Consider the following 15,208-nt stretch of genomic DNA (forward strand, 5'->3'; position numbering starts at 1 on the left):
TTACTAGCGTTAGAAAAGCATAATAAAGAAGAATGCCTTAAATTACAATGGGCACAGTTGCGTGAAGAAGAACAAGAAGAACTTCTATGGAGAATACTTAAGCAATTTGTACAGTAAGAATTCTTCTTCACTACTTCGAATCTTTCGTGCGGAGACAATTTCATAAAGTGCGGACATTTATATAAATGGATATGTTGTGAATTTTTGCATAGAATGCATCTAATATCATTTGACTTTTCGTTATTTTCAGTGGTAACGAAAGTTTTAGTTAATTTAGAAATAGGTGAGCCCTTAGGTTGTGATTTATTAACAGCGTGAGAATCAGAAGATTTAAAATTATTAGTCCTAGATAGGACTTTACTTTGTTCTTTAACAAATTCAATTAAGTTTGCGTAAGAGGGCATCTTTTCTTTGCGATAAGTTATTTCAAAAAGCTTTACGGTATCTGCATCTAATTTTTGCAGTGCGAGATGTAACAAAATAAAATCAGTTAAATCTTTTAATTTTAATTGCTTAATTGCGTCTACAGCGGAATTAAAATTGTTTAAAAATGATTCAAGACCAGCGGCGCTATTATTATTTAACGATTTAAAATTTAGTAACTGATTTAAATATGAGCTTGCTAACGAGCGATTATCATCATATTTTTCAATTAAAGCTTTCCAAATAATATGGTAATTTTCAGCACAAGTTGGCAACCCAGCACAAACAGAAGAAGCTTTATCTTTCAATTTACTTACCAAATAAAATACTTTTTCATTGTCGGTAAGATTAGGGTTGTCATGTATTAAGTTTTTAAACTGTTGGTAAAATAAGGGCCACTGTTTTATATCTCCGAAGAATTCCATTAATTCAATAGGAGGTAGGCGAGATTTTATTTTAGGATAATTCGAGATTGACTGCATAGCAATATTCTCAGAGTTAGTATTTTTATTATTAGAATAAGTCTCTAACACTTGTTTCACGAAACAGTACATTTCTTCAAACGAAGTCCATGATTGGTAACTAATTGTAGATTTAGGATCGAATTTCATTAGTGCCAAATTAAATTGATCTAAATTTAATTCAAACTCTTTGCGCAAAGTATCAATATTAGACGCCTGTATCGATAATGATGATAATTTGGTGCGGTCAGAATCGACTTGCGACGCAGTATCATAAATTCTTTGTAAGCGCGCAAACATTGCGTCTCTTTTCGATTCCAATAATAGTAGTTGAGTTTCATCTTTATCATACGACGTAGCAGCGGTATTTTTACTCATTTTGAATGTTAAAAATTAAAGTTACCTAATCAAAACAAGTTCCTATTTTTAAAACGTTAGTATCACTTTAATTAATTAAGTGTAGCGTTTAGAATCACAATAAATAATTGTATATTGTTTTTACAACACGACAATACACAACTATGAATTTTATTAAGTCGGTAAAACGTTAAAATGTTCGTAAACTGATAAGAAAGCGCGTGACCTTTAATGAGACACGCGTTTCGCGAGCGAATACAGTAGGTAAGCTAAGTACCAGCGAGCGGCCGGCACACCTACTTATTATAATAATTACCTACAGCCTACCAGAGCGACCTCTTCGGAGTGTTTCGAGTACGTAGCTATACAAGCGGTGCAGGCGCAGGGCGTTATATTTAGCGTATACTGGATAAGCAATTCGAAAGGCGTTGAAGAGAATACCTACTTATTTACAAATGGGTATTACTTATTACCACGAAATAAGGTTCAATATAATAGTTAGCGGGTGCGGTTAGCAGGAAAATAACTTATTCCTTTTTGCCTATTATTAAACGTCTTACTAACGTGACTTTAAACTTCAATAACATTCAATTATTATGCGAAGTATAACGAAAAATGATTCTAGATTCGACTGTAAGCAGTTCTACTCAACCCAATAATTACCTATAGTTGATGTAGGTAGGTAGCAATTTTATTTAATAAATGAATATTATGTACAAATATCAAGTATTTATTTATTCTAGAGATATATTTATGCAAAAATATACACAAAATAACTTATTGTGTATACTTTACACAAAATAAGCGTTTATTTTAGCGAAAAATAGGTATCTAATATAATATGGCGGAAGTATTACGCAAAAATATACACAAAATAACTTATTATGTATATTTTACATAAAATAAGCGTTTATTTAACGATAAATAGTTATATAATATATATTGTGGCGGGAATATTACGTAATAATATACACAAAATAACTTATTATGTATATCTTACATAAAATAAGCGTTTATTTAGCGATACATAGGTATATGATATATATTATGGCGAAAGTTACGTAAAAATATACACAAAATAACTTATTATGTATATTTTACATACAATAAGCGTTTATTTAGCGATAAATAAGTAAAACATAATGATAGAATCGCAAACGTGACACGTCACAGGCGGGCCGTTATGAATATGATGCGAGAAAATTATATTTTTATTTTATACGGAATCAAACTTCCGGTCGTAAGGATCCAAAAACTATGGTCAGATTCAAAAGCGTGATGAATAATATCTTCGATAGCTCCAGGACTGTAAGTGGAAGCTTCTAAGCAGTGGACTAAGGACAAAGAAAGGAAAAGTAAAGGATAACTCACGTATGCAAGACAATTCTTCGTAAATTCCTTTTCTGTTCACTTCACTTTCTTTTCGCGAGAGAATCGACCACAGCTGAGGCGTTCAGGCGATTAGCGACACGTTTACACACGTTTTTAACACAACACGGCGTCCGCCATTACGGGTTCTTGGAGCGGAGAAGCGAGCGCCCAGCACGATGTCTTTGTTGCGATTGATTTGCGTCGGCGCAGCGTGTTTTTGAGTTAAGTTAAAGGCGAATTGGTGCGAAGGAGAGATATAAATATATGGGTACAGGAGTGTGAAGGAGAGAGCTGGCTTTAAGAATTTTAATTCTTACCAGATGTTGACAATCGTGTTGTTCTCCCTATAAATAATCAAATTCGAATTTTAATTACTGCAACTGATGTAATTCATTCCTGAACAATTCCATCCTTAGGAGTAAAAGTCGATGCTAATCCTGGACGATTAAATCAAACTAGTTTTTTTATTAATCGTCCAGGAATTTTTTTCGGACAATGTTCTGAAATTTGTGGAGCAAATCATAGTTTTATACCTATTGTAATTGAAAGAGTAACCATTAAAAATTTTATTGATTGAATCAATAATTATTCATCATTAGATGACTGAAAGCAAGTACTGGTCTCTTAAACCATTTTATAGTAATTTAGCAATTACTTCTAATGAAATAAAGAATTAGTTAATTTAATAACATAAATATGTCAAATTTAAATAATTACTTTTGTAATATTCTTTTATCCCTCAAATAATACCAATTAACTGATTATTTTCTTTATTTTTTTTCATTTGTATTTTTATTTAATTTAATATTATTAATTATTATATTTTTAATTATAATTATAATTCTAAAAATATATCAAAGATTTTAATAACTAAAAATAATTTTTCTTGAAAATGATAAACAATTTATTTTCAATTTTTGATCCATCTACCAATATTTTTAATTTATCTTTTAATTGAATTAGAACTTTTATTGGATTAATATTTATTCCTTATTCTTTTTGATTTATACCTAATCGATATTTTATACTATGAAATTTTATTTCAACTAAACTTCATAATGAATTTAAAACATTAATAGGAATTAATAGATATAATGGATCAACATTTATTTTTATCACATTATTTTTTTTTGTTTTATTTAATAATTTTTTAGGATTATTCCCTTATATTTTTACAAATACAAGTCTTTAAATCTTTCATTAACTTTATCATTAACTCTTTGATTAAGTTTTATAATTTATGGCTGAATTAATAATACACAACATATATTTACTCATTTAATCCCTCAAGGAACACCTACTGTTCTTATACCTTTTATAGTATTAATTGAAACAATTAGTAATATTATTCGCCCAGGAACTTTAGCAGTTCGTTTAACTGCTAATATAATTGCAGGACATTTATTATTAACTTTATTAGGAAATTCAGGTATAAATATACCTAATTATTTATTAATCATTTTAATTTTCACACAAATTTTATTATTAATTTTAGAATTCGCAGTTGCTATTATTCAATCTTATGTAATTACTATTTAGGTGTTCGAGCCTTTAGGCTTGACCCACTGTGAGATAACACTTTAGAACATCAGCGCCATCTAGTAGTCCGTAACGAGCCAAGCCGAGCATTGGTCGGTATCGGCTCGGTGAATGGAGGGGAGTCAGCGCCCAGGCAGGTGGTGTCGGCCGTTTTAATTTCAGTACGCTTTTGAATCTCAGCGTCGTCAGTAAGAAATTAATTCCGTAGGGACGGAGTTATTCAAATGTAAGTACCTACATTAATAATTAACAAATAATAATGTATGATCTTACATAGGTGTCCGTAGTTTGATACGGAAATCACCCATGTAAACTGGTGCAAAAAATATGTTGCCTCTGCACATATTTATAACCTTCGTAGTTTACGCTACGAACTATTTCATAATCTTATTATGAAATCCTTGTCGTCTCGCAACGAACGACAAGCTGTCAAGGTAATGGCAGAATAGCACCATAACATTTTGGAAATATCTCCATTCTCAGTCGTATCGACTGAGACGTGGGGTCGTATCGACTGAGACGTAGGGTCGTATCGACTGAGACGTGGGGTCGTATCGACTGAGACGTGGGGTCGTATCGACTGAGACGTGGGGTCGCATCGATTGAGACGCCCGGTCGCATCGATAAGACTCCTCGACCCAGGCGCCTGGTCGCCACAATCGAGACGCCTGGTCGTATCAATTGATACGTCGTCATAGCAAAACTCATCTCATATGATGTTTTCGCTACCCTTCCAGATTATGGCGTCTACAACCATGGGAGAACTGTGCCTCAGACCACCACCACCGGGACAAGAAGAGTTTTTCTCCAGAATATATCAAATTATCGAAGATAACTACCCCGATGACTGGAAGTCGTGGGAGGTACAAGATCTACCTTACTCAGACTTGTTTGGGGAAAGGATATCTTCCCGCATAGAGGCAAAATTAAGATTCGCCATCCCCACGGCTGAAATGGCTACGGCATACTGCCCGAATGACGCATCTCTATCCGAGAAAAAATATCGGCTGATCAAAAGGCAATTGCTAGAATGGCCCTTCGGAAGAGCGTTGTTATACTCCCCGCACAGTATCATGGAAAAGATACATACTAAATCCTACGAGGACTTTATCAATACAGTTAAATTACTAAAACCGCGATTGACGTCAAGGGATGAAGCCTCGACCAGCGAGAGCACACCGAGAAAAAGGAGATCAACATCTCCCATCAGCTCGCGCAACAACAAAACACCACGCCACGAACCGTTAGAACCAAACAGGGCCCCCGTAACAGATGCATTCATGATAAAAATGATGGATCTCCTTACGAAACAAACCCAAGCGATCGAGAGCGTTGCGAATCAGGTCTCAACCCTCGCTCCTAAGAGCGACCAAGGCTCTTCCGAACTGGACGAGTCTTTCGAATCCGTACCGGACAGTACCGAACCCGAGGAGGAGTTTAGAGGCCCCGCTCTGAGTGCGCTGCCTCAGGAAAACACCTCATCACTAAGCATCCCAACGAATGGCGATGCGGAAGAAGCTGCACTAATAGCACAAATTACCGAGGCCCAGAGAAAACTGGCCACTATTAAGACAACCGGCAATATTCCGAAGTGTGACTTTTCACCTTGCACCACGGAAGCTGAACCCAAACTAACCAAAGCAGATCCAAACCTTGTTGATCAAGGCCGGAAATGTCAACGACTAAATGAAGACGGCTGGAAGAACATAAGATACGCCGATGTTCAAAAAACGTTTCACGCCACTCCAGTATTTTCGGCACTTAAAGTCAATAATCACTTGGCAACAATAACACCTAACTGGAATTCAACAGCACAATTAGAAAAAACAGACATGACCCTGGGTGCGATAACATATGGGTTATTGCTTCAAAGGAAAGCTTTCCAAGAAGCTTGCCAAAAAATGGATCCCAACACCCGTAGGGAAATCCAAAACCATATGCTTGGCGCAGACAGCTGTTTTAAAAAAATTTCGGACGGACTACTACAATATTCTTGTGGCAGAAGGGCCGAAATAATTCAAGCCCGAAGAGAGACCTATAAGCCAGCAAATAAAGTACTGGGCAACATCCTTCATGACATACCACCCTCCGATACTCACCTCTTTTCGGAAGAGAAATTATCTGAAGTGATAAAGGACCAGGGGGGGGCACATAAGATCTTCCCGAAGAAAACCAGTCCCAATAAGACCGGGAAGAAGAATCCAACCTTGAAAGGATCTAAAAACTACAAAGAACATAGCCACAAAAATAAAAAACAGCGTAATTTTCGTGACTTTCGCGCAAAACAAGATAGCGGTACGTCCGGCACTAACAAAGCCAGAACCACGCAAACCACCAAAAAGAAACCCTAACTCACAGGTATTTCTAGCTGGTCAACTTGGCTTAAACCTTGATCTATGGGAATCGTTAGGAGCATCAGAGACAATCTTAAACATTATAAGGGGTTACCGTATACCCTTTATTAAAAAACCACCTATTACAATTTTTTCTACTTGTAATATCAAATCATATGAACCTAAAATCTCAGCCGAAATGTCTAAACAAATCAAAAACCTACTAGATATCGGTGCAATTACTCTTAACACCTTTAAGGCCGGTTACTTATCGCCAATTTTCTTAAGACAAAAACCTAACGGTTCCCATAGATTGATTTTCAACTTGCGTCACCTAAACTTCTATGTTCAACCACCAAAATTCAGACTTATAAGCCTATCGAAGGTATCACAGACTGTGCAACAGGGGGATTACTTAGTAAAAATTGATATCGCGAATGCATACTATCATATCCCTATCCAAAAGTCACACAAGAGATACTTATCTTTTGCGTTTGATGGCAATATCTACAACATGAATTGCTTACCTTTTGGATTATCTAGCGCCCCATCAATTTTTAGTAAAACTACTAATTGGGTTGCATCACTGTTACGCGAAAAAGGAATAAGGGTTATTGTTTATCTGGATGATTTCTTGCTCATGAATCAGAATCCAGATATTTTAGCCGAACAAGCATCATGTACAGTAAAATTTCTCAAAAAATTAGGTTGGCATATTAACACAGACAAATCGGATCTGCAACCAAAAACACGCATAGAATATTTGGGCTTAATTTGGGATACTAAAATCAATAAGAAAATCTTACCCACTTCAAAAATTTCCAATATCGAAGACTCAATCCTTAACACCCTCTCCAGAGGAAAATGGTGTTGGATGGATGCTAAGCGGTTATTAGGCAAATTAAACTTTGCGGCTAATGTAATCCCACTAGGCTTCCTTTATTGCAGACGCATGCAGATTGCAGCAAAATCACTCTCGGACATACAAAGATACAAGGTGTTCCCGCTGCCGGATCAAGTAAAGGAAGAACTAAACTGGTGGCTCCAGAACATTATGGAAACATCGGATATTCAAATCGCCCCAGCATCAATATTCATAGCCACCGATGCCTCGGACATCGGATGGGGCGCTATAATAAACGGCAAGAAACTGTCGGGTCACTGGAGTATCTCTCAAAGTCATTGGCATTGCAATCAAAAGGAATTATGGACCTTATTCGAAGTGCTTCGAATGAATTTAGGAGAGGTCTTGGGGAGAACAATCTTGTTTCAAACAGACAACAGAACAGCGGCTTCCTACATAAGGAAACAGGGCGGGACGAAGTCACAAAAACTCCTGAATACTGCCTCAAAAATCCTAAATTTAGCACTGCAACACAAAATCACCATCATTCCGAAATACCTGCCAGGCAGATACAACGGAATAGCCGACAGCCTATCGCGACTGAAACACCATCAAGAATGGCACCTCGACCTATCGACACAGAAGGAAATTTTTCAAAAGATGGGCACACCAGAAATCGACCTCTTTGCAAGCAAATCCTCTGCAATAGTCCCGAGGTATGTGAGCGAAGACCACAGGGACACTACGAGCGAATACACGGATGCTTTCAGCAGGTCATGGAATTACAAAGTGGCTTGGATCTTCCCACCACCAGCGCTAATCCCACGAGTGCTGCAACATCTGAACGGGTCCCAAGGACACTATCTCCTGGTGATACCGAAGTGGGAGAAAGCTTTTTGGAGGGCCGAAGTGAAGAAGAGGGCAATATGCCCTCCATACAGAATCCAAAATCTAAAGAATCACCTTCGGGATTTGCAAACCAACCGACCGCCTCGGAACATTCAGAACCTGTCTTTGGAGGTATGGAAGGTACGGGCTGGTCCAATGAGATAACAAATTGGAGCGAATCGGAACGCACCCTACTACAATCAGCATGGAGACAATCTACATTTAAAACCTACCGGCCTGCTTGGAGAGCATGGTTAGAATGGACGTTAGTCAACAAAGTATCCCCAAAAATGCCAAGCCCCGGCGACTTAGCCAGATACTTAATTCATCTTCACAACGTTAAAAAGTTAGCCCCAAAAACTATACTCGTCCATAAGTCAGCAATCGCTACCTTCACAAAGCCTTGCAGCACGTCTCCCATAAGTGAGCATCCATTGGTGAAGAAAACCATTAAAGCAATTTTACTGAAGAACCCTCCTAAACGATGTCCTAATACTTGGAACGTAGCTGATCTCGTAAATTGGATTGCTCAGAGAAAAATCGACGACTCCAGTTTATTTCAAATATCACAGCATGTGGCAGCCTTGCTACTTCTCGCTACTGGTCGTCGCGTTCATGACTTAACTTTGCTCCACATAGACTCGGAACACTGTCAGATTACAAGAGAGCAAATCGTATTTTGGCCCTCTTTTGGATCAAAAACGGATAACGCAAATTATCGGCAATCAGGCTGGTGCCTGTCAAAGAGCGATAATATCATTTTCGACCTCTGCCACTGGATACCAAGACTAATAGACAAATCAGATCAGCGGAGGAAAGCAGACCCAACTTTGACAAATTTATTTATCACTACTCGGAACAGAGTCAAAGCAGCATCTAGATCTGTAATAGCGGGCTGGTTGAGACTAATCCTGAAAGATGCGAAAATCAAGGGCTCCCCCGGCAGCTTCAGGTCAGCTGTTGCTACAGACAACTGGGTCAACAAGAACCTCGATATCGATGAGGTGCTACGCAAAGGCAACTGGCGTAGCAGCTCAACCTTCTTGAAACACTACTTCAAGGAAGTAGAGTCTAGCACAAGAAACATTATGGCAAATCAGACAATGTCTGATATATTTTCTACAATTTAGAATTATTATAACCGTGATTGTGTTAATAAATTCAAATTAAACTCATTCTTTATTAGTCATTGTGATGAAATATTATATTGATTGTTAAGAATATAATGCATATTATTGTTTCTTGTTTTTCCTTTTACATCCCTAAATACGTGGATCTCACTCCACACATAGTCACAGTACGCTAAGTCAGCGCCGGCAGATATTAAACATCTCACAGTGGGTCAAGCCTAAAGGCTCGAACACCTAAATAGAAACGTTTTTCCCCCGAAGGGTAAAAAACGTATATTTAGGTTTCAGCCGAAAGGCTTGACCCACCATAAAATACCTTACCGGCTTCACCTCGCTTCGATTCCTGAAATCGGTACTGAAATTAAAACGGCCGACACCACCTGCCTGGGCGCTGACTCCCCTCCATTCACCGAGCCGATACCGACCAATGCTCGGCTTGGCTCGTTACGGACTACTAGATGGCGCTGATGTTCTAAAGGGTTATCTCACAGTGGGTCAAGCCTTTCGGCTGAAACCTAAATATACGTTTTTTACCCTTCGGGGGAAAAACGTTTCTATTTTAAGAACTCTTTATTCTAGAGAAGTTAACTAATGAAATCAACTCATAATCACCCTTATCATCTAGTAGATTTTAGTCCTTGACCCTTAACAGGAGCTATTGGAACCATAACTCTTGTTACAGGACTAATAAAATGATTCCACAATTTTAATATAAATCTTTTAATTTTAGGATATTCAATTATTCTATTAACAATATATCAATGATGACGAGATATTTGTCGTAAAGGAACATTTCAAGGAAAACATACATTATTAGTTTCTAATGGACTTCGTTGAGGTATAATTTTATTTATTATTTCTGAAATTTTTTTTTTCATTTCTTTTTTTTGAGCTTTTTTTCATAGTAGTTTATCAAAAAATAATAATATATCAAAAAACGCCAACTTAAAAAATAGATAGTGAATAACTAGCTAGCCTAGGGTTTCTTTTGCCTTTTTTTCTGTTTAGTAAATTTCTTAAACATTTATAGCTAAGATTAGTTGCATTTAAAAGCAGCTGAATCGCGGTTATTAAGCGTTTAGAATAAAAAAACGCCATACTTGAAAGTATAATGTAAGTAATTAGCCAACCACGGGGCTTCTTTTGCCCTTTTTTATCTGGTAAATTTCTTAATATTTATAGCTAACATGAACAAACATTTGAGAGTAACTTCCGCTAGTAGGGTGTCATCCCAGTGCTTGACACTGGAATCCAGCCTTCCTGCAATCTCATCGAAAACGTTGTAACCACTTTCTATGCTAGTTTGCTTGTGAGCAACCTGGATTCCAGTGTCAAGCACTGGAATGACACCCACTGGTGAGTCAAGCCAAAAACGTTTGTACAGCTATGTGTCAAGGCACTGGGATGACACCCTGACAACCGTCATCCCGCTGCTTGTTAGCGGATGAGATACCGCGGCGGTATGACGGTTCGCGGCGGTATAGTAACTCGTCATCCCGCTACGTATTAGCGGCTGAGATACCGCGGCGGTATGACGGTCTGCGGCAGTATGACGTAGGACTGCTGTCATTCCAGTCTGGAATCTAGTTCTTATTGTACATTTACTTGGTGTAGAGTTAAGTTTCCTGGATCTAAGTAGTCAAGGTACTGGGATGACAGTGCGCCGTAGAAACACGGGAAGTGTTGAAGCTATGCAATAGATGAAGGTAGGTCCTTCAAAGCCGGTTTGCAAGAGCAGGCTTTAAACTACCATAAGCTGCTTTGGCAAGGTGGTGAGCGTTATGGAAAAGGCGCAATTATGCGTCATGTGTGAAATAGAGAGATGAACGTAAGTGAACCACTGATGAAGTGTCGAAACCTGTTGTATGGCGTCAAAACCAGGGGTTTGTTGTAACCTGGGATAAGGCTATCGGGAGCTTGCTTACTGGGTAGATAACGTCCGGCATAAAGGTGGCATGAATCTATTTTAGGCTATTGTGTGGAACTACGGGAACCTGTCGTTTCGATGATAAGGGAGAAGTCCAAGGAGCTGATCTCTGAGGATGAGAGTACCGATGCGGAAAACAGAGCTCGTAGTAGTGAAGAAGTTTCTGTAATGGAAATGGAGCAAAGGAGCTGAGTTATTCAGTTTTAATTATTTGTCAACTGAAAGGGAGGAGTAAATGAATAAAACAAAGTCTTTTGATATACCGAAGCGACTTATTTGGAGAGCTTATAAACAAGTATCGAAAAATAAAGGTGCTGCTGGTGTGGATGAGGTTTCGATAACAAAGTTTGAAGAAAATCTAAAAGATAATCTGTACAAGCCATGGAATCGGATGTCATCCGGAACCAGAGCCAGTAAAAGCTGTAGCAATACCGAAAGATACGGGAGGAGGACAAAGAATTTTAGGTGTTCCTTCAGTATTCGACAGGATAGGGCAAACGGCTGCTTCTATGTATCTTGAGCCGCTAGTAGAGCCAAAATTCCACGAAGATTCATATGGTTATAGACTAAATAAATCAGCACTGGATGCGGTAGATACAGCACGCAAAAGATGCTGGAAGTACGATTGGACGATAGATCTTGATATATCCGGATTTTTTCGACAATCTGGATCACGAATTAGTTTTGCAAGCTATCAAGAAACATACAAACTGCAAATGGGTCACACTGTACATTGAAAGGTGGATGAAAGCCCCTATTCAACAAGCAGATGGCACTAGGGAAGTGAGGGATAAGGGAGTTCCGCAAGGAGGTTCTGTAAGCCCAATCATTTCTAACATATTTATGCATCATGCATTTGATATGTGGATGAGGCAAAACTACCCCACAATACCATTTGAGAGGTATGTAGATGATGCGATAGTGCACTGCAAAGCTAGGAGAAAGGCAGACTTTATGAGAGTAACGATCGAAGAAAGATTGGCACAATGTAAGCTAAAACTGCATCCTGAAAAGACACAAATTGTGTACTGCAAGGATGACAATAGGAGAGATGAGTTTCCAATACAAAGTTTTGATTTCCTGGGTTACACATTTAGACCCAGGTTAGCAAGAAATAAAATAGGAAAGCATTTTGTTTCATTTCTTCCTGCGATTAGCAACAAGGCCAAGAAAAATATCACTACAACCATAAGGTCATGGAAAATACTACGCAATACACACAAAACATTAGAGGAAATATCAAAGATAGTGAATCCAATAGTCAGAGGCTGGCTATGGCAAATTCTATAAAATTGAGATATACAAACCTCTAAAGAACATAGAGCGGCATCTAGAAAAGTGGGTCAAAAAGAAATATAAGAGACTCAAGAGTTACGGAAGACTAGCAAGAAAATTTCTAGGAAAGGTGAGAAAGAGGTCTACGAATATTTTCTATCACTGGACACTAGGGTTAGGTCAAAAGGCTGAATAATGGAAGCTGTATAAATCGAGAGAGTGCGCCGTGGTACGCATTAAGAAATACTTAGCGGAGCTAAGCGGGGTTCAGAATAAATGGCCTCGAGGTGAACAACTAACTTTAACCCGAAAGGGAAGGAGGACAAGAGCATGTATGTAAAGCGAGAGTTATCTGAAGATGTGTAAGATAACGGCTTGCAACACCTGATCAATATGGTTAAAGCTAAACTGCTTGAATTCTAATCTTCAGGGGTGGGACTTCACATCCATGGGTATCGCATTTAAAACCCCATGTCTACGGTAAGCACAGATTAAACTTTCGTTTGTGTGACATTCTGGCTGTAGAACGATAAGTAGTGAACTTATTTAAGAGTATGAATGGAAAACCTAAGTTGATCTAGAACAGTTCTTAGTGACGGAACATGGGATGACCTAAGGAACGCGAGTTCTATGGTTACGGAGTCATCGTAGTAGTCGTGAAAGTAACGAATCACCGGGGAGTGTGGGAAAGCCACATACAGGGCAAAGGGTGACAGATAATTGAATGTTGAAATTGGGAGGTACGCAAGATGCGGAAAGCTGAAACAATACTTAACATTATACGTGAACGTGGACAAAGAAATTTGCCGGTTAAAAACGTATATCGCCTACTTTATCAGAGTGATCTTTACCTTCGAGCGTATGGCAAACTTTGTCGTAATAAAGGTGCTATGACAGAAGGTGTGACAACTGAAACAGTTGATGGTATGTCTTTGGAGAAAATCGATAAAATCATAGAGGATTTACGCTATGAGCGATATCGGTGGACACCAGTAAAACGTATCTATATTTTAAAGAAGAGTGGTAAACGCAGGCCGTTAGGGTTGCCAACATGGTCAAATAAGTTACTTCAAGAAGTAATCCGATTAATATTGGAAGCCTACTATGAGGCCTAAATTTAGTGAATGTTCACATGGATTTCGACCAAAGCGTGGATGCCACACTGCATTAAGAGCAGTAATGCAAAAAGGCAGAGGTACAAAATGGTTTATAGAGGGAGATCTCAGTGCATGTTATGACTCAATTGATCATACTATGTTGTTGAAAATACTGAGTGAAAGCTTCCAAGATAACCGTTTTATTCAGCTAATCAATCGACTGCTAAAAGCAGGATATATGGAAAATTGGAAGTACAATAAGAGTCATAGTGGGGTACCACAAGGTTCTATTATTGGTCCAATTCTGAGTAACATATTACTCGATCGGTTAGATAAACATGTGGAGCATATACTAATACCAGCAAATAACCGAGGTAAGCGAAGAAGGACAAATCCAAAATATTTAAGGTTAACCATGCAAGTATCGATGATGAGAAAACAAGGGAACTGGGATCAAGCAAAACAACTGCGTCAATTAGTGCAGGGTATGCCATCTAAGGATTCTTGCGATCTAAATTATCGACGTCTTTGGTATGTTAGGTATGCTGATGATTTTCTGGTAGGGTTTGCAGGACCAAAGAATGAAGCTGAACAAATTAAGAATGAGATTGCTGGGTTTCTCAATGAGGAGCTCAAACTTATGCTTAATGAAGATAAAACGTTTATTACACATGCGTGTGATAGCAAAGCCAATTTTTTGGGTTATGAAATACATGTTTTGCATGCAGATGACAAACATGATCATCGGACACAACGATGTATTAACGGTAGTATTGGGTTACGTGTACCACATCATATAAAGCAGAAAAAGTGTTCTGAATATATGCGTTGTGGTAAACCGATACATTTACCTCAACGTACAATTGATACAGCTTACAGTATTGTTGCTCAGTATCAAACTGAATATCGAGGAATTGTACAATACTATAAAATGGCCTACAACCTTCACACACTAAGTTATCTGAAATATGTGATGGAAGTATCATTAGTAAAGACTTTAGCATCTAAATACAAAACAACTTGCAGGAAAATTTATAGAAAATTTGGTGCGACGATTGAAAACGATGAAGGTGAAAAACGAAAAGTCATCCAAATCAGAGTAGATCGTTTACCATCAAAGATACCATTAATTACACACTTTGGTGCTGTGTCGCTAAAATGGAATAAATGGGTAAGCATAAGTGATAACCTTATACCAATATGGAATAAGCGTAGTGAAATAGAGCAAAGACTATTGGCACAAACTTGTGAATTATGTAAATCACAAGAGCAGATTGAAGTACATCACGTACGTAAACTTGCTGATTTGCTAGGTAAACGTAATACTGAACTACCGGAATGGAAAAAGAGAATGATTGAACGACAGAGGAAAACTCTTGTTGTTTGTCATGAATGCCATAAGAAAATCCAATATGGAAAATATGATGGTGACTCCTTAAAACGTTAGATTATTGGAGAGCCACGTGATACGGAAACGATCATGCGTGGTTCGGAGAGGGGTTGTTGGAAAAGTACTTAACAAGTAACTCGCTGGCTGCCCACTCTACTTCTTCTCCCCAGAAA

The 15,208-nt window shown here is 38.1% G+C and overlaps 4 protein-coding genes across 4 annotated transcripts; all 4 read left to right on the forward strand.

Moving 5' to 3' along the window:
- The first annotated feature begins 3,384 nt into the window (after positions 1 to 3,384).
- On the forward strand, positions 3,385 to 10,235 carry LOC138404676 (ATP synthase subunit a-like). The gene is given in 3 exon segments (XM_069509252.1): positions 3,385 to 3,796; positions 3,799 to 4,153; positions 9,911 to 10,235. Coding segments are annotated over 2 exon segments (645 nt in total). The 5' UTR covers positions 3,385 to 3,504; the 3' UTR covers positions 4,152 to 4,153; positions 9,911 to 10,235.
- LOC138404675 (uncharacterized) lies at positions 4,197 to 7,565 on the forward strand. Its single transcript, XM_069509251.1, has 2 exons — positions 4,197 to 6,509; positions 7,433 to 7,565. Exon 1 carries the CDS (start codon positions 4,865 to 4,867, stop codon positions 6,500 to 6,502), a length of 1,638 nt encoding a protein of 545 aa, XP_069365352.1. The 5' UTR covers positions 4,197 to 4,864; the 3' UTR covers positions 6,503 to 6,509; positions 7,433 to 7,565.
- Positions 10,236 to 11,508: 1,273 nt separating the features above from the next.
- LOC117996064 (protein YkfC-like) lies at positions 11,509 to 12,563 on the forward strand. The gene is given in 3 exon segments (XM_034984066.1): positions 11,509 to 11,675; positions 11,677 to 11,923; positions 11,925 to 12,563. Coding segments are annotated over 3 exon segments (1,053 nt in total).
- A 1,497-nt stretch (positions 12,564 to 14,060) lies between these two features.
- On the forward strand, positions 14,061 to 15,092 carry LOC117996065 (group II intron-encoded protein LtrA-like). The gene has a single exon (XM_034984068.2). It carries the CDS (start codon positions 14,061 to 14,063, stop codon positions 15,090 to 15,092), a length of 1,032 nt encoding a protein of 343 aa, XP_034839959.2.
- Positions 15,093 to 15,208: the final 116 nt, after the last annotated feature.

The sequence above is a fragment of the Maniola hyperantus genome, unplaced genomic scaffold, assembly GCF_902806685.2.
Source record: "Maniola hyperantus unplaced genomic scaffold, iAphHyp1.2, whole genome shotgun sequence".
Classification (NCBI taxonomy): Eukaryota; Metazoa; Arthropoda; class Insecta; order Lepidoptera; family Nymphalidae; genus Maniola; species Maniola hyperantus.

Excerpts from the sequence above, each read along its gene's own strand:
- LOC138404675 (XM_069509251.1), top strand. The coding sequence starts at position 4,865 with ATGATGTTTTCGCTACCCTTCCAGATTATGGCGTCTACAACCATGGGA.
- LOC117996065 (XM_034984068.2), top strand. The coding sequence starts at position 14,061 with ATGCAAGTATCGATGATGAGAAAACAAGGGAACTGGGATCAAGCAAAA.